The following is a 20,177-nucleotide window of genomic DNA, read 5'->3' on the forward strand; positions in this document are numbered from 1 at the left end:
GCGGATCTCTGTGAGTTCGAGACCAGCCTGGTCTACAAGAGCTAGTTCCAGGACAGGCTCCAAAACCACAGAGAAACCCTGTCTCGAAAAACCAAAAAAAAACCAAAAAAAAAAAAAAGATTACTAGTTTGTTTTTTTTTTTTTTTTTTTGCTGTTGTTTGTTGTATCTTTCTAAATATACCTCTGGCTGGCCTGTTCCTCACTATGTAATCCAGGCTGGTCTCATCACATAGCAATCTTCCTGCCTCAGCTTCCTGAATGCTGGGCTAAAAGGTGTGAGCCACCATGCCCAATTATAATTACCAATATTAAGGCCATAGAACTGTACTGCTTCAAACAAGAAAAGGTAGGTTAAACTGCTCTGGTTCACCTTGAAAAATTGAAGTTCATTGGGGGAAAGAGGAGTTAGAAAACTTTTCTAAACGGGGCGGCAAAATAAATTTTGAGAGCTTACCTAAGAAATGATATTAACAGTTTTTGTGGAAAAATAAATGCACACTTTAAACGATAAGACAAAGGATAATAATATATTTGATTAAGAAAAAAAGTGCCATCAATCTATCATATGCCTTATACTACATAAGAAGGTATTCCAGAATTTATATAAATGGTTAGTTACTCTGAGACAGATTTATAATGAAATCTTGCTTCTTACTTTCAAATTCTGCATCTTCTGTAATATACAAAAAATATAATCTATATTTGTAAGTACAATATCAAGTGAAGAGACAGAAATTCTCCCTACATCTGAGACTGCATTATGGGAGCTATAATGATGTTCAACCAAAGGAAAAAAAATACCCCTGAGGCTTGAGAAAACAATAATGACCAGAGTATATCTAGGCATCAGACTGTGATCCAGGAAACCCACCTTCTCTTTGAAGGTTCTTTTTCCACAAAGCTATGCCTTTTGAACAATAGCAACTATAATTTAGCAAATCGTTACTGTGTGCCAAGCTCTGACTTACACATAGAAGTGCAGTAATACATTTTTTTTTCACTGCGACTTTCTTTCACTTTCAAACTTTTTCTGGTTTTTCAAACAAAAATGGTAAAATGACTTAAAAAATAAATTTAGGCTACAGTGATAGAAATTAGAAAAAATGAAGAAAGAGGAATTCTGGATTATATCTGATATACCAGGTAAATGTCTGGTACTAGATACTTCCCTAATAGCCTGTGACATGAAGCTTAGAGGAAGGAGTCCTTGCTCAGCATGTATGAAGTCCTATATGCTCAATTCCCAAATACCACAAAAATGGATAAAGCAGCCAAGCAACCTTAGGTTAAAGTCCAAGGATGAGTCAGTGGTAGAACAATTGCCTAGCATGCGGGAGGCTCTGAGCACAAACCTTTGCACCACAGAAACAAAAATCCCTAGGATTCAGAGTCACAAGCAACCCCTCTCAGGTCAGAAAAATGAAAAGAGGCTAGAAGTCAGATAAAACTCATTATCTACATATAGGGAAATTCTGTGTATCTCTATCTACTACCACACCATGCTTACTTAGATAGTGCAAATCCTTAAACAACAAAACCAATTACAGAAATCTGCACAAAATGAAACTGTGTATGAACCAGGGTAGATTAGTGGCAAAGACTAAAGAGAATCTCACACTTCCGAAGTCCTGCATGTCTAACAAAATGACACTGAGGCTGAGATGCTACTGAATGTACTTCCTTTAGTAGATTACAAAAAGGTTGCCAGGGGAATCCCTATGCATGCCCAAGACTCTGTCCTTTACTTTTTATCTTAGCAATGATCTGACAGACAGAGAAAAACCAGGTGGACATATCTGGTGTTCAGATAAGAGGGAAGGGAAGCTAAGGAGCCCTCACAGGGAAAAGAAACCACTGTCGTGCTGCAGTAGCACGCACAGTTCCAAAAGACTCCTATCACTGCAAGTCAGGAGTCTGTACTCAAAGCGGACCTACCCGAGGCTCGGTAGTGTTCTCCTACTCCAGTAAAATGACAAAAGTTAAAGCTATCATAGAATCTAGGAATGCTTTACTTCTAAATTTAGGCAAAACATGTTTTCCACATTTCTGTGTTTTTTACCTTCTAGCCCATTTGAAATCTGAACATTTGGCTGAATTTTTTGTATTTTTGAATTCTTTGGAAGTATGATACTCATTATTCAAATAATCATGAAACAAAAGATGCAACACTTCATGTTTATTTTTGTACCCACTTCTTTTACAATTCACAGTGTAAAAAACTGAATATTCAGTATAAGCAATGAAACAGAAAAAACATTTAATTTTCTTTATTTTGTTTCGGTTAGACAGAGTCTTGCTATAGAGCTTAGAATACACAGCAATTCTCCCACTTCAGTCCCACTGCTGCTGAGATTACAGGTATATATACCATGCTCAGTGCTATATAAGAACATATACACATGTGTGTATTTTTGGAACATGGTTTCACTATACAATCCTGGTTGGCCTGAAACTCCCTATGGAGACCAAGCTGGCCTCCAATTCCTAGATCTGACTGTTTCTGATTCCAAGTTTAGATTAAAGGTATGTACCAAAGGAGCTAGAAAAATATATGTAAGTTTGGCTTACAAAATTTCCCAATTGTTCTCAAAAGTTCATCAAAACACAGTAGTGTTTCCTTTCCTGAACATAAAACAATATAGAGAACTATCTCAAAGTAGTGAATGCTGTTATAATTAAAAATGTAAGGACAAAAGGGTCTGCAAAGCCTTTCACCAGGCTCCTTTGTCCATTTTGCTCATTTGTTTAAAAATGAAGTAACTATGAAACATGAACAATTATCTTATTGCTTATATCTAATGTTATGTCAAGAATAAATATGGCAGACTTTTTACTTACTAATCTTTTTAAAAGCAATGTGGGGTTCTACTAATATTAATATGCAATTTAACTTTTATTACTTTCATAGGATAATAATAATAAATTACAAGAAATCACACTGCTCCATGTTTTAGCAGTTCTGCCTACTAAGAATGATTTCTGTTAGATTATACTACCTACCTACTATTAAAATGTAAATCATACAACTATTTTTAGCTACTGTTGAAATTCCTGTCTTTGGGAATAATGATTTGAGGCATTGTTCATTTTGTTTATCAAGCAGCTATTCAGCCTCTAGTGGATCCAAGTGCTTATGCAAGCAAAAGCTTTTAAGATGCTTGTTGCAGCAATTCAGCTTTCCAGGTAGGCTGCAGGTTTAGAGCACAGCTGCCCTATGCTTCTCAAAACTCAGATTCATCTGGAATTTAGTTTCAGAGATTTCAATTCGTCTTTTCAAGGAGGGTGGCACAGGAGAGAAGAAATGCAAACAACCAAAATGATTTCTTTACCCTTCACAAGAAATAAAAAGCTCAGGCTACTTGTCAAGCAGGATATTCCATTCAGTCTAAACTGGGATGAGCCATGACTCATCTGGCAGCACCTGCGCCCATGTGTTAAGTATTGCCCAATGAAAGCCCAACACCCATTTACACAACAAAGAATGTACCCTTCTAGGCACAGGGCCGCAATATAACAGCATCACTGTCCATTTATTCTACATATACAGAAAAAGCCTTCCCCTTCTTCTCACCACAGGTTTTTAAACTGTGGGTGGATTTATAATGTACGTTCATCTACAAATACTTCTATTGCTTCAAAGAATAAGTATATTAACAGCACAAACACTCCTACAGTATTAGGTTACTATAGCCATTAATGATTGTTTTACTAACCACTCCCAACCTCCTGCATCAAAGCTCTTTATTCTCAAAGGATACATTTTTGAGCATGGAAGGATCAACAAACTAGTTGCGTGAAAGCTTTCCTGATGCTAGACTGAAGTTGGGAAAGGCTTAATGAAGGCTTTAAAATCCACAAGGGCTTCACAATGAACATCTGACTTGGTGATTTATGCATATTAATAACCTCAGTCCTACTGAGGCAAGCTGAGCCGAACATGTCCTCCGAATCTTAATGTCTTTAGCTCCATTGGGATTATTACAAATGTAAATTTCTAAGATTCTCAGCTATTAATCTCTGTCTGTCCTCCTGTTCAGCAACATAATGACTAATTAAACATCAAAAGACCTGCACAGGAGATCTTTTTTGACAGCTACAAGCCTAGTCTTCTTCCCAAGAGGGGAATTCAAATGACAGGGACAGGGAGTGACAGCATAAGAGAAAGCTACAAACCATTGCACAGAAAAAGAAAAGCCTAACATTAAGTGTGGATTTATCTCAATCAATGATTTTGTTAAGCAATGAACAGTTACTATGTAAAGTATGCCCACTGGCATCAATTGAATCCATCTTTGTAACAAGTAAATACTGAATACTTGACATCAATTTATTTAACATCAAGTTAAAAAAAAAAAGTACTTACAGAAGAAGGCAGGCCAGGAGGCACCTTTCTTACTTTCTTTGCTTGCAAAGGATCTGCACATGGAAAACAAAATGTTTCATTAGCATTTACATTATGGAGAGGAAAAAAGACTTCAAATGAAGAGGAAACAGGTACCATACAGTCATCCATTGTGTTGCCATGCCTCACTTTCTGCTGCATACCCATTATGATTTCTATTTTTTCTAATATTGCATGTTAAGAAGGGGAATCCAAGAATGGCAGCACTGGTTCTTCTAGTATTTGGAAAACAAGAAAACTCACACGTATGTCAGTCCACTGGAAATGAACTCTATTTAACAGGTCTTCCTAACAGTACACTTCCCTAACAAAGACACAGCATCATATCAAGAATTGGGAAGAGCCAGGCAGTGGTGGCGCACGTCTTTAATCCCAGCACATGGGAGGCAGAGACAGATGGAGCTCTGTGAGTTTGAGACCAACCTGGTGTACAGAGCACGTAACAGGATGGGCTCTAAAGCTACAGAGAAACCCTATCTGGAAAAACCAAAAGAATTGGGGAAGGGGGGGGGGGAAGAGAGGAGGGAGGAAGGGAGGGAGGGAGGGAGAGAGAGAGAGAGAGAGAGAGAGAGAGAGAGAGAGAGAGAGAGAGAGAGAAGAAGGGAGAGAGAGAGAGAGAGAGAGAGAGAGAGAGAGAGAGAGAGAGAGAGAGAGAATGAGGCCGAAAGGCACATTTTAAAAACTTAATATCACATAGCAAATACTATAGTACAACTTACTTTGCGAAAAATTTGAAATAAAATTGAAGGAATGAATGAAAAACTAAGCACATAATAACATCAAGACATGTTCCATACGCTATGAAATACAGGCAATATACACATCTAGTATTATGAGCATTTACTTTGGTAATGTGTGAGTAAGACGGAAACTTCAGCACTACAGTATAATTTGGCCTTTAATTAAAAGTTTGCAAACACTTTTAAGGAAATGAATGCACATTTGTATGCGTGTTTGTGTATGTGTGTGCCATGAAGCAATCCTCCTTAACACTATAAAGTCACTCGAATTGGTTTAATAAAACGTTGATTGGCCAATAGCTAGGCAAGAAGCATAGGTGGGGTAATCAAACTAAGAACGCTAGAAAGGAGAAGGGCAGAGAGAGGAGTCACCAGTCAGGGGCAGAGGGAGGAGATGAACCTGCCATGCTAATAAAGGTACCATTCCATGGCAGAGCATAAATAAAGAATATAGGCTGACTTAAAAATGTAAGACCTAGCTAGTAACGAGTCTGAGCTATCAACCGAACATTTATAAGTAACATTAAGCCTCTGAGTCAACTATTTGGGAAGCGGCCACCAGATATTTAGGAATAGGCGGGCAGGAGAGAAACGTCTGTCTACATGTGTGTGTGTATCTGTGTGTGTATGTGCGCACATATATGCGAGTATAGGTGAATGTTTAAGTATAGGTACCCTTGGAGTCCAAGTCCAGGACTGGACTTTCTGGAGCTGGAATTCCATACAGAGAGTTACAAGCTGCCGTATGGGTGTGGGACTAAACTTGCAGTACATACTCATATACAAAATTTATAACTTTTCCATCATATTTTTTGTAAAATGATATGCAAATAACGATCAAATTCAGGATTTTCAGAGGGATTTGTTATAAGGAAGACTGACGTGAAAAAACTCTACATTTTTTTAAAACTGTAAAAATGAGAATTAAATAAGGAAAGCATTTTCCTAGGCTATAAATGATACTACACAATAAAATATGAGATTTTATAAAGACTGAAACTTATTTAAATTTGGTCTCTAGATTCTCTATAGGTAATATCACAGAAGGCTGTAAAGCTAAGAAAGCAACTTTATAAGCACCATGTGGAAAATATTACACAATAAAAGGGTCAAAAAGCACTCATCAGCATGGATATCCCTTCCCCAAGAGGTAGCCCACATTTCCTCCAAACATAAATACCAAAGATAAACAACATCTGGCATATTCTGTAAGACTTACAGCAAAACCTTTTTTCTTGGTGAAATGTTTCAGCAGTCTACTTCCTTACAACTTATTCCTTTAGCAAAAGCTACACTTTATACAAATCACTCAAGGAACTGGCTCCTATGGCTTGTAGTTATCAGAATAAAGATATTTCTTTTGTATCTCATTATTGGCAATATACTGTACTATCACCAGTTTGGGATTCACAGTCTAGTTTGGGGAAGCTGTAAATTGTGATGGAGAGTAAGCTGGCTATATTCAGTACAGCAGCCATATGAACCTGGGAAGGTGACTTTAACCTCTTTGTGCTTCATCTTCTTTAGATGCATAAAGTGGTGGGCCCCACCTCTCCTGTGAGTTTCATATTCTGTGATAATACGTGAAATATGCTTATTCCATTGCCTAACATTTGTGACACTTCAATGTTTTACTTCTATGTCTGTGGACCACATGTATACTGTGTCCATGGAGGCCAGAGAATGTTAGATCCCCTGGGACTGGAGCTAGACAGTTGTAAGTCATCCCACGGGTGCTGGAAATGGACCTAGGTCATCTAGAAGAACAACCAGAGCTCTAAACTGCTGAGTCATTGCTCCTGTACCACATTTAATAACTTTCAGCCCTTATGTAGATTAAAACAATTATAAACTAGATAGTTACTGCTCTCCAGAATAGTTTCTTAAAGTACCTAAATAGTTTCAGAAAACACTAATATTGTAGTTCTCTACAGTTCTTCTAAGTGCTAACATTTTACCAGATGCAATGCCAAGGAAAGGCTAAGACTGGGTACAGCAATGGGCAGCATAATAACCACCTACTAGTTGGTATCCAAACAGGAAATGGATAGAATTCCTCCAAGTATTAAGAGTAACACTGTATGCTGCATTTCATTTGGTCTCCTCATTTATACTCTAATGCTAACATTACAACCTCACAGAGTTTTGAAAAGATGCACTAGATAAACAACAGCAAGTATAACATAATCGAAAAGAAATGAAATTTGAATCCATGGAAAACCTGAATATTAAGCCTAAATTTTAATGGAACATATCCCTATTCTCTTCTAGTTACTCAGTGGTTTTCTTTTGGTAGCAGCACACTGGCAGGGATTACTGGTTGCTACACTGTGTGCATGGAGTCTTTGAAGAAGACACTCATATAGACTAACCCAATACAGATTCAATTGAGGCCTCTACTGGGTTAACTCATCAGGTAGACAAGCAGAGCATATATGGACAACATTTTCTAAGTTGTCATTTCTTTACTAACAAAAAGAATACTGGTCTAAACCATCAGGGCTGACTCTAATAGCACCCATACATATTACATGACCATGCTCACATGAAATAAAGATATCAGAATTCTCTTCTGAATGTAGCAATCCATCACTGTATCCTTTCTATGTACATCATTCATACTTTAGACCTAGAGATTAGAAATAGCTCATCAAAATACATGGTTAGATAGGAGGTTGATATATTAGCTAGAGGCAGTCAACAAATATTTGTGTAATCAGGAACTATAACACATTTTACTTTGGTTTATATTTCTTTAGCAGCTGGCCTATTTTATTATAAACATGTTTTACAACTTTAAATTTCTTATATTAAATATATTTCCTATATTAAAATTTTCACTTTAAACACTAATTAGATAGAAAGAATATCCAGCAGCAGAAAAAAGCTTTGTCAGGATAAATGGAAGAATGAAGAAATACATTCGCATATACATAACTGACATAAAAATCCAAAGCTGTAAAGGAGGAGTACAAATGTTTACTACATACAGGGATTCTTTCAGCATGCTTCTCTGAACTAAACAACACTGTGAATGCACTATATATGATTCCATTGTATACTTTCATGTAAGTAAGTTAAGTGCTTATTAATTTTATCTCAATTTCAAAGGAAAAGTAGAGAAAAGGAGGAACTATTATGCAAACAAACAATAACAACAAACTCACTGAACTCAGACTCACAAAAACCTTAAAATTTATCTCATTTGAGCAATCTACTATTACGTATGTGACATCTTTTGAACCTTAGTTTTTATGCTATATTCAGGACTAAAATCATGAACTAACAAGATTATTTTACTGTTGAGACAGGAATTTATAAAACCATTTTGTAAACCTTTCAGTACTATTTTCATTTTAGTTAAAAACTAGGTATTAACAATAGAATATAAAATTCTTCTTTTAAGAAGAAAACACTTGCTAGTTAGAAAAAGAAAAATTGGCTAAATCCTCTCATGAAGCAAAATATTAAATTGTTTAAAAATCTGTTAAAATTATGGTTTCATATGACTGCCTAAACAAGACCTGAAAAACACGACAACATCAATAGACATCTAACAAGGAAGGGAAAAACTTGAGGGTGTCTACAAAGAATTGGGCAATGCTGACAGCGAGAGAAATGGTCTCCCCCATGGAAGAACTCCTCAGTTAGTGAAATACTAAAGGGTCAGCTATGAAATTATACATATAAAGGTAATATAATACAGATTGAATAGATTATATTCATATATTTAGGAATAACTATTTTTATAAAAAAACAATTAAAGGAGGCCATAAACTTGACAACAAGTTTGGGTTGCAAGGGATGGGGTGGAGGAAGAAAAGGGTAGGGGAATGTAATTGCAATTTCAAAAAATAAAAAATTTATTATAAATAAAAAAACCATGGCTTGAGGGGGCTCTAAAAGTACAATGTATATATCTATACCATGATGTAGGTGGGTCTTCTATCTATCTGTTGCTTTCATTGGTTAATTAATAAAGAAATTGCTTGGCCTGATAGGTCAGAACATAGCTGGGTGGAGTAGACAGAACAGAATGCTGGGAAGAAGGGAAGTGAGGCAGACGCTATAGCTCTCCTCTCCAAGATGGACGCAGGTTAAGATCCTTCCCGGTAAGCCACCACCTTGTGGTGCTACACACATTAATAGAAATGGGTTAATCAAGATGTGAGAGTTAGCTAGTAAGAGGCTAGAACTAATGGGCCAGGCAGTGTTTAAAAGAATACAGTTTCTGTGTAATTATTTTGGGTAAAGCTAGCTGGTGGCCGGGAGCCGGGCAGCGGGCCTCACTGTGCTCATATTGATGAAAATTATCAACCAAGACTACCTATAGTTAGTTAAACCTTGAATATAAAGTGGAAGAGTTCTTTACAACAGTGGGAACTCTTGACAACTTCATTTATTGTGTATCTAATGCATACAAGATGAGTATCCCTTATCTGAAATGCTGTGGCCAGATATGTTTTAATCTTCAGATCTGGACTATCTGTATAAACATAATGCAGTATCCTGGAGACAGAACCAACATATAAAGATTAAGTTCATTTATGTTTCATATATATGTAGTCCAAGGGTAATTTCATACATACTTCAGTGTGCTTTATATGGCTGTGACCCATATCAACAAGTCAAGTATAAAATTTTCTATGGTCAGTATTCTGACATTTCTAATGTCAATATTCAATAGGTTTCACATTTTAGAGCACTTTGGATTTTAGATTAGGAATACTCAGTCTGTATATTATTTATATGTACATATACCTTGATATACAAATGATGGCCAAGAAAGTAAATTTCTTCTCATTAAAAGCACAGTCACAAGTAAGGAAGTGGGACATGTGAGTGGACAAGTCAAACACTCACCTAGAGCTACAGAGTCATGGAGCGGTCTTCTCCTAGAACTTGTGGCAGAGAATGAGTAGTACGGTGTTGCAGGTTTTCCTGAAGAAGACAGCTGTGCTGGGCTCCCAAGTCCTAGATCTTGTCTCAGGAGACTAGACTATAAAACAAGGCCAAGGAAACAAGTCATCCTGCTATTACAGACCAAGCACATCACTTTTGAATTACTGACAGTAACTTTATCAATGCCTTAAAATTTAGAAGTAACCAATAATTACTTTTTAAATTCAATTAGGTCACTAGTTTTAAACTCCATCCTTTTTCTTTACCCTTCTCTTGCCTGCCTTTTGTTGTTTTTTATTTCGTTTTGCAGCAGTTTCTCTGTGTATCCTTGTTTTTCCTCAAACTCAGAGATCCACTTGCCCGTCTCCCAAGTGCTGAGATTAAGGGTGTATGCCACTATACCCAGATCTTTTGTCTATTTTTTAGTAATTGTGTAGACTCATTAATTTTGGTGACTTTGTGACTGGATCCTTTAATTATAGGAATACTTTTGAAAGTAGTCACCTGGACTTTGCTTTCATGATCACACGGGCTGCTGACTATGTTTTCTTCCCTTATCTTTTTGATATTCTTACCATTTGAAGAGTGCCCATATTTATAAGACTAATCCCTCTGGCTTTCTTCATTTGTTTTGAGGGGGAGAGGTGTCCTTCCTCCTTATCCCTGACATGGTCCTCTAGACTCTCTTTAGTTTCTTATAAATGGCAGAGAGCACAATGCCCCAGATGCTTTAGATGATATACCACCCACCATGTGAACTGTAGGTTGAAAGTAGTCCAGTTTCATGGCTCTTCACTCTGCTCCATGTGCTGGTTTGCCCCCTTATAACAGACTTGTTCAGTTTATGCTTCTTGGACTCAACCTCAAGACCCAAGGTCTGTCACATGTATCAGATTCCCTGATAAAACTGTATCTTGTTCTATTTGAGCCATATTAACTATCCATACCCTCCTGCTCTCTTTAGATTTGAGGTCTGTTAACATAGGCTAGGTTTCCTAATGTCTAGGTATCCAAAATGTGAGTGAAAAATCCATCAAGAGGATAAAAGTTAGGGATAAAACATGGGTCCATCACTAAAAATTTAGAGATTCAACAGTCCTAACCTAAATCACTGATTTAGTGATCTCATCACAAACAAAATGAGGTTATAGTTGGCAGAATTTGGTCTGAGATTTCTGGCAGGTGAAATGAAAAAGTATCATACCAATGTGAGACAAGAAAGAGGAAATGACTTTACTGGGGAAGGGTGGTGAAAAAGGACCTCAGATGATGCTTTCAGGCATGAAAACATGATTCCTCCAACTTACTGCTACTCTCCTGCTATATACTTAATACCCTTACTGTCATCTTCATGTTCTTAGTACTGAGCATTATGACATACAAAAAGAACAAACTCTACTCAGAGTGAGCAGAACCTGGGAAGAGCAGCCACTGTATTCTAGCCACTGCCCCCATTCTAATAGTCAAGAAAAACTAAGTTTCACGACTTGTCTGAAGGAAGTTCCACAGCCCTACAGCAGTCATTCCTCTCGACTGCCCACACATACTAAGCAGTAACTCCTTATTTTACTTTCCTCAGCCTATGGCAAGCACTACTCTGCCTTCTGCTTCTGTGGATTTACCTATTCTGGCTATTCCATGTAAATATAACCTTCTACACATGACTTATTTTACTTAGTATGATAGTTTTGAAGTTCATTCATCTTGTGTGTGTTGCGGGGAGAGGGGTAAGTGTTGGTGCTAGTGGAGTCCAGAATCCCCTGCAGCTGGAGTTAAAGGTAGTCATGAGCTACCTGATTTGGTGCTAGGAACCAAACCTGGGTCTCTGAAAGAGCAGAATGTGCACTTAACCACCCAGCCATCTCTAAAAGTGTAGAGCTCTTAGCTCTAATAGTTTTATGGCGAATCCTGTAAGCATTTCTAGAGAAAAGGCCAAATTATCTGCAAATGAGGGCAGTTTTACTTCTTTAAACTATCCTAGAATTTCCAATACATTGCTGAATATAAGAGTTCGTGAAAATAGCCTTGTTTTAGGGAAATGCTTTCAATATTAATTTTGAATATGTGATTGGTTGTTTTTCATAAAAAAATACCTTTCCCAAGTTGAAGAAGTTCCTTCCTATTGTCAGCTTTTCTTTTCTTTCCTTTCTTTTTTTGACACAGGGTTTCTCTATAACTTTAGAGTCTGGCCTCGAACACACAGAGGGCCTCCTGCCTCTGCCTCCCGAGTGCTTGTGTTTTTCTTAAGATTTATGCGTTTATATTTATATATGTGTGAGCTCATACATGCACATAAACGCACCAGATCCCCTGAAGACAGAGTTATAAGCAGTTGTGAACTACTTGGTATGAGTTCTAGGAACTGGACTAAGGTCCTGAAGAAGAACAGCAAATGTTTTTAACCACTGAGCCTTCTCTCTAGCTCCCTATTCTTACCTTACTAAATGGTCGTATCATGATACTAGTTTTTCGTTTGTTTTTGTGTGGGCATGGAACAGTCTCACAATGTAGTGCCAGCTGGTCTGAAACTTGCTATATAGGTCAAGATGCCTGCCTCAGCTTTCTAAGTGCTGGGATTAAAGGCCTGTGCTCTACATGGCAGAGGTACTAGTTTTTTTTTTTTTTGGATGCACACTGCCACTCCATCAGTTGCTTGACTTGATTTTTGACATTTTGCTCCCCACTTCATGTTATTTATTACTATGGTAAGTTATATTGATCAATTTTCCTATGTTAAGCCATTTTGCATTTTTTGGACATACTTACTTGGTCATAGTGTCTAATCTTTATACTGCTGTCTTCAGTGTGTTAGCATTCTATGGATGAATTTTGTATTGATATTTGAAATGGATAATGGTCTTCAAGTTCATTTTCCTTGTGGTATCTGTGGCTTTGGTATCAGTACAAAGCTGCCCCTAAAGAAGGGAGGGAGTGTTTCAAAAGCAGTAGCCTTGTTTCTTCTTTGAAGGATTCTACACTTTACTGGAAAAGCCGTTTGGCTCTGGACCTTCCTAAACTGCAAAGACTTCTATTACTGATTCTCATTCTTGCTATTTAAGTCTGAGTCCATCTTGACAGTATGTTTCTAGGAATTTGTTCATTTCATCTAAAATATGTACTAGCATGTAACTCCTTGTGGTATTTACTTCTTTTTATTTTTATGAAGTCAGTAGCAATGTGATCCTTTTGCTTCTGACTTAAGTTATTATTTACTAATCCAGATATGTTTTCCAATTTTGTTGATCTTTTCAAGGAGTCAACTTTTAATATTTTTAAAAATAAGGTATTGCATATAACTGATGCTGGTCTAGAACTTACTATATGGACTAGGCAGGACACAAATCTGCAATTCTGCTCAGCCTCCCAAATGCTGATCACCCGATCTTACTAAGTACCAAGTTTTTTACTTTGTTGCCTTAGTCTGTTGTGTTTATATCTGCTCTTATCTTTACATCCCACCCCCATCCCCGCCTTCCAGTTTAGTCTGTTTTTCTTTCTAGCTTCTTTTTAATTAAGTTATGTGTATGGGTATTTGGCCTGCATGTATGTTTGTGTACCACAAGTGTGCCTTGTACCTAGGGAAGCCAGCAGATCACAGCAGATGCCCTGGGACTAAAGCTACAGTGGTTGTGAGACACTGAGTACTGGGACTCAAATAGGGTTCTTCTGCAAGACCAACCGGTACTGTTAACCACTAAACTATATTCCAGGCTCCTTTCTCGTTTCTAGTTTATAAAATTGCAAACTGAGGGTTCTTATTTCAGAGTTTGCTTCTGTACTTTTCGACATTTGATATTTCTATGTGCCAAAGGTAGCCTTGGGCTTGTCACTATTCTGCCTCAGACCATAGGAGGAATGCACAGCTTTGCATACAGCTGTGCAAGGCTACCTACTTCCTTTCTGTGCAACTGCTTCTGCTGTGAATGTCCCTCTGTTATCACCTTTACTTTATCTACTATATTTGCAAAGCTGTCTTCAGGTATGTTAACTTCTTTATAGCTCATGTGATGATGCTACAAGCACACATGAAAGAAAGTACGATATCATCTAAAAGCTGTCTGTACAGCCTTCAGAAATAGTTTTAAAAACACAGTGTCGCCAAGTGGTGGCGGCAGCGCACATCTTTAATCCCAGCACTTGGGAGGCCTTTAAAGGCAGGTTGATCTCTGTGAGTTCAAAGCCAGCCTGGTCTACAGAGCAAGTTCCAGGACAGCCAGGGCTATTACACAGAAAAACCCTGTGTCAAAAACAAAAACAAAAAACCAAATTAAATCAAAAGAATATAGATTCCTCAAAGAGCAAATTCTATTTCAGACAGAACATATATATATATATATATATATATATATATATATATATATATATATATATATATATATAATGTAGTAGCCAAGTGAAAGTAATTTTACTTACTAAATATGATATGTGAATAAAGACTATACACTATCAATGCAACTATTTAACATCAATTATATAAATTCCAACAGACAACATTTAACAAACTAGGAGAGAAAGTGGTGACTGGACACAAAAGTGGTGGTGGTGCACCCTTTCAATCCCAGCACTTAGGAGGCAGAGGCCAGGCGGATCTCTGTGAGTTCGAGGCCAGGCTGATCTACAAGAGCTAGTTCCAGGATAGCCACGGCTGTTACACAGAGAAACTCTGTCTAAAACAAAACAAAACAAAATCAAAAAGTTCCAAAAGTAATGATGAAAAGAGAGAAAACGAGCAATTTAAATGTAAACATCACACATGTATTTATTTCCTATTCACACAACAAACCCTTAGCTATGGATCTTCCAATGACGCTCTGTTTGAGAACAGGGACCTAGAAGTCATTGTCTCCCACAGACGTTATACATAAATTTTAGTCACTACATCTGTTTTGTTTTTTATTTTCCCTTTGACAAGCAAATGCAGCATTCTCTAAATGGCAAATAGTGATATCAAAATACAGGGAACATATGATCTCCACATGCTTGAAAGTACAGGTTATGCACCTTGAGAATTTCTTTTAGTAGGAATGTTCTTTGCTCAATGTCAGACTGACTACCATTGATAATTTTATCAGTATTTTCTCACATGAAGACAGAGGAAGCGGTTAATTGAACATATAAAATGAATACATAAGAGACAGGCATGAATATTTTTCTTATCAGACCTTTTATACTGTTCTTGCTATACAAATTCTTATTGAAACAATCTTTTATTAATTAAAAAATTCATGTGTGTGAGTGCTTTGCCTGCATGTATGTATGTGCACCATAAGCATCCCTAGTGTTTAGAAGCTCAGAAGGGAGTGTCATATCCCCAGGAATTGGAGTTAAAGGTGTTGTGAGCCATCACGTGGGTCCTCTGTAAGAGCAACAAGTGCTCTTAATTGTTGAACCACATACAGAGCCTTAAATTAGAAAAAAACAAACAACTAATGACATATATATATATATAAATTGTGTGTGTGTGAGAGAGTCTGCAAATGCCATGGTGCATGTCTAGATGTCAGAAGACAACTTTGTGGAGTTGGTTTTCTCCTTCCACCTTTATGTGGGTTCCATGGAATGAACTTGAGTAGGGTTACCAGGCTTGCTTAGCATGTACTTTATACTTACTGAACCATCTCACTGTCCTCCTGCTATACAAACTTTTTAATATAACAAGTGACATTCTGTCAGTCAAACTGGACTTCTTTCTGAAATTACTTTCAATGAAACACAGTGCTGCTACTGATTTCCGTAACAGCTATAACCTGAAAGGTTATAGTGGAAGAGTTGAGCATCATAATAGATAATCAGGCTGGCAAGCCTAGAATCCAGCTCTCTAGACCTTTACAGAATATGCTTTTTGACCCCTAATCCGAGACCTCAATGGTGGGTTAAAGGGCTCAGGTCAGAAAGATTTGTTTGCTTAGGTAATAATAGGCATGCACACACACACAAAGGACAAACTTGCATATAAGTAAAATTTGGCCATCTTCTCCCAATGTCAAGGTGATTACAGTAAAGAAGTACAAAATGACCGAAATGATAAAAAGTGCATTTCATGTCTGTATAAGGAGACCCAATATACATACTAATGACCTAGAAAAAGTAAAGGCAAACTAGCCACCTACGTTCAAAACATAATTATGACATTGGGCAAATGGTTTACATGAATAAATCTTCCCTCTTCTCTCCATGTATGCCCTAGGAAGGGCAAGGTTTAACAGTGTAAGTATGGATGATGACTTGGTTATAGAACATTCCTTTCACTTTTCTCTTTCCATGGAAAATCTCTGTGTGTTTGTGTTTATCTTTGTGTATGAAGAAATAAGGTAAGCAGTACTTAATTTTCTATTTCTTAGGCATAAATACTATTTGTTCCATGTAACAGTGTGAGGTTTCAAAAGACCTGGTTTTCCCTAAACTCAAGCTTGTTGGGTGTAATTCCCAACGGCTAACGTAAGGCTAGATGAAGAGAGAAGAGACAGAAGTAGCAAACCAGTGGAGGGAGAGGTAACAATTAAAGAGTTCAAAGCCAGGCCGGGCGGTGGTGGCGCATGCCTTTAATCCCAGCACTCGGGAGGCAGAGGCAGGCGGATCTCTGTGAGTTCGAGACCAGCCAGGTCTACAAGAGCTAGTTCCAGGACAGGCTCCAAAACCACAGAGAAACCCTGTCTCGAAAAAACCAAAAAAAAAAGAGTTCAAAGCCAAAGAACATACTCAAGCTGTATTAGCCCAATCAAGAACAGAAAAACATCACATGTTCGCCCATAATTCTGTGTGTACAGAGTCTGTACACACTGAAGAGTGAAATGTTAACTGATAAATCTTGATGAAGAATATATAATATGAAGTGTACTCTTATCTACCTTTTCTTTGGGTCTTAACTTTTTAAAATAAAAGCCTGGACAGAGGACAAACTGGGAGACTTGGAAATGTGTATTGACTATAGGATGAAAAAGACAAAATAAACTTAAGGGGGAAAATGAATGCTTGTTACTAACTAGTGTTGATAAGCCTTTTCTTCCACTATAGACAAACCTGGAAAGGAAATGCCCAATCTTCTTATTTCACTATTATTATTGATGACAAGAACATGCAGGGGCTGTTACTTCACTTCACTGTCTGAATCAGAGCAATAATTTTTTCCCTGTTTTTAAAATCTCATGACTCAAATGAGTAATGCAAGTAAACACAGTGGAGGTTATTTTCTTAACGCTTCAGATCATTAATTTATCCTGTTATCCAAATAGACCCAATTCAGCACTGAAAGAAATAAAGACCAAATTTAGGACACAATTTCAACTGAAAGGACCTGAAAATAAATAAAACCATGCCCAATGGAAAATGTATCAAAAAAATAGAGCAAAATTATAAAAGCCTTACATTTTGATATACCAATAAAAAAATCATAGAATTTCTCTTATTTGTTTCCTTAAACAAATACCTAACATCAAACACACATAATGAACTATTTTACTTTTATTCTCCTAAAATAAAATTAGATACCAGCTCATATTATTGACTTCTCTGCCTGCGTTAAAATAAAAGAGAAGCAATATTGATTACCACTGATCTTGGCCTAGAGGTATCTTAAGCAGAAAGAATACTAATGTCCCAGAGGATAGAGAACCAGGCAAACCAGTTTTGTTCATACAAGCTGTCTTATTCAGGACAAAACTAATACTCTGAAACAAGATAGCACTCATTTCTTAGTACACCACTAGAAAAAAAAACTTTCTCATAGTCTTCTAGAACTTTATCTGTAAAAAAGATATTAAATAATATTAAATCAACGAATCAGTATCTACATCACATAAAAAGCCTCTATGATGTAACATTTTGAATTATATATGACACACCAGAAACCAAAAAGACTAACTTCTCTATAAAGAACTTTAGTAATCTGTGTGAGATTCATCTTTAAGGTCTTTCTCCCTCTTCATGGACAAGAGTTACCTGGGCTCTTAAATGTGAGCTCAAGAAAGCTCCTTAGTTTACGTATGCCCTGAAAAGTGAAGTAAAGGAATAAAGTGATGAGCTTAGTCAACATCATTTATTAAAGTGAACTGTTAGACTTGAAAAGATTATAAATGTAATTTTATAGGAAGAAAGAAGAACATTTATGCAAAACAATAGCTAAAAGGATTCAGAGTCAGACAGCAGTAATAAGGGTATTTGTTATCTTTACAAGAAAAAATATAAGCAGATGGTAAATGTATTCTTGCTTTTTCAGATTACTTGTTTTTACCATAAAATGGATTGGTATGAATACTAAATAAATATACTATTTCTAGCTTCAGGTTAAATAAGGGCCTAATTAACCCTATGTCAAAAACTATATGCACCAGGTTGGAAGTGGTGACTTATACCTCTAATCCCGACATTTGGAAAGCTGAAGATGGAAGGGCTAAAAGACTGAGGTCAGTCTGGTCTGTGGAATAAGAGTCCATCTTTTTCCTTTTGTCTTTTTTTTTTTTTTTAGTAAGTATTATTTTATGATTAAAAGCTTGATGTACTGAGTCCTTATCATTAATTTGCTTTCGAGGAAATTAAAATTGGGGATACTAGAGTTACGTATCTCAAAATATACCTGCTGCATATTGCCTATGCAGTGGCTAATTTCATGCCTCCTTTACATTCATGAAACAGTACACAGTCTTATAACATAAAGGCAGACAGCTGTTCAAAAGGTTTGTCTATTCAAGGAGGGAACATGCTTAAACTAAACAGAGAACAAAGCACTATCATGGCCACAGCTCCATTCTTGGCTCTCAAGCTCTCCTGCTTGAGAACACAAAACTGTTCTCAGAGCAAAATTAGGAAAATGTTACGGCAATTTTTCTTTTATGTGCACTTCTTTCATTTTCAGAACAAAAATCACAGCAGTTTGACTGTAGTGCAACTTGAAGTTTCAGAGATTATGACAGGCAACTGCAGGGTGACCAAGAAGTCCTTCACTTAAAGTTGCACTCAATGTAAACTCTGAAAGGATGAGAACTCAAGGCAAACAATAAATGGGCTTTAAGATATTAGTCAGTTAATTTTCTACAAATGACTAAAAAACAGAGTGCAATAAATTTTAACTCTGGCAAATACTGACATTCCTAAAATAATTGTATTGTGATGCTAATTCATTTACATTGAAATTTCAGGGGTGTCAGCAATTATCTACAAGCTATTGAAAAATTCTGTCCTGAGAATCTCATCAGATAGCGGCATTCATGCTGGTGGTTATCACTCTGAGAACAAAGGCTCATGAATGAGTAATCAATAGAACTGCAGAAAACAAGTTGTTAATTACAACCCTCACAAGTGTTTTGTCTAAGACAAGATTTCATTAAACGCTTTGTGTGACCTGCATAGCTTCAAATCATTACCAACACTTTGGACACTATATTAATTCAGGGTGGGAGCTGGAAGGGAGCATGTTCAGGGATACTATAACAGAACACAAACTGCTCTGAATGCCTTCCTAGGTCAGTAACTAGCCACAATTAGCCAGGTTTTCTAACACATTACACATCATATCATCTCAACATTAATTCTTGAGTATTTAATTATCATTTCCATGTTTTTAAATATCATGCATGTTTGAAAAGATAATGACTTCAAGCATTCTCTCCTAAGCACTGACTTTTATAAGCTATTTCATCTTAGGTAGATAATAGAACTTGGGGCTTCTAGTTCCTTAGATAGCAACCAGCATCAGCCAATGCTTTTTCATAGAGTATTTCAGTGACCAAACTAAATAATGATCATAAGGTTAAAGAAATAAAGGCCACTATGCATCTCCCACAGCAACCTGTGCAAACACCAGCAAATCTAATCACTCTATCAAATTTAATCACTTGCTATTTTGTGATGTGAGTGACTGTCATTCCAGCCAACCAACCACATCTTGGGAGTTCAGCTGCATTCCCTTACAAACAGGAGTATTCAATCGGGCTCGCTGACAATTTACACTTTCTTATGAAGGAGTGGGAAGGGTCATAAGACCCTCATTCGAGTAACCTGCAGATACTACCTGCTGAATGCAATTATCCCTTAATTGCATGTGGCCTGGGGGAGGCACTGGAGTATACAGAATGGGGAGACAAGAAGTTCTATCTATATGCTACAGGGAAGCTCTCATCCCTGCTGGGTAAAGGTTT

General features: G+C 37.0%; 1 protein-coding gene across 2 annotated transcripts in view; it reads right to left on the bottom strand.

Moving 5' to 3' along the window:
• Positions 1-20,177, bottom strand: part of Tcf12 (transcription factor 12) — a 270,782-nt gene that overhangs the window by 67,490 nt on the left and 183,115 nt on the right. For both annotated transcript variants that reach the window (XM_057766680.1, XM_057766681.1), the window contains exons 7-8: positions 10,006-10,141; positions 4,364-4,416 (exon numbers count right to left, since the gene is read on the bottom strand). In XM_057766680.1, coding sequence (XP_057622663.1) covers positions 4,364-4,416; positions 10,006-10,141 — 189 coding nt within the window. The remainder of the gene's footprint in view (positions 1-4,363; positions 4,417-10,005; positions 10,142-20,177) is intronic.

The sequence above is a fragment of the Chionomys nivalis genome, chromosome 4 (assembly GCF_950005125.1).
Source record: "Chionomys nivalis chromosome 4, mChiNiv1.1, whole genome shotgun sequence".
Classification (NCBI taxonomy): domain Eukaryota; kingdom Metazoa; phylum Chordata; class Mammalia; order Rodentia; family Cricetidae; genus Chionomys; species Chionomys nivalis.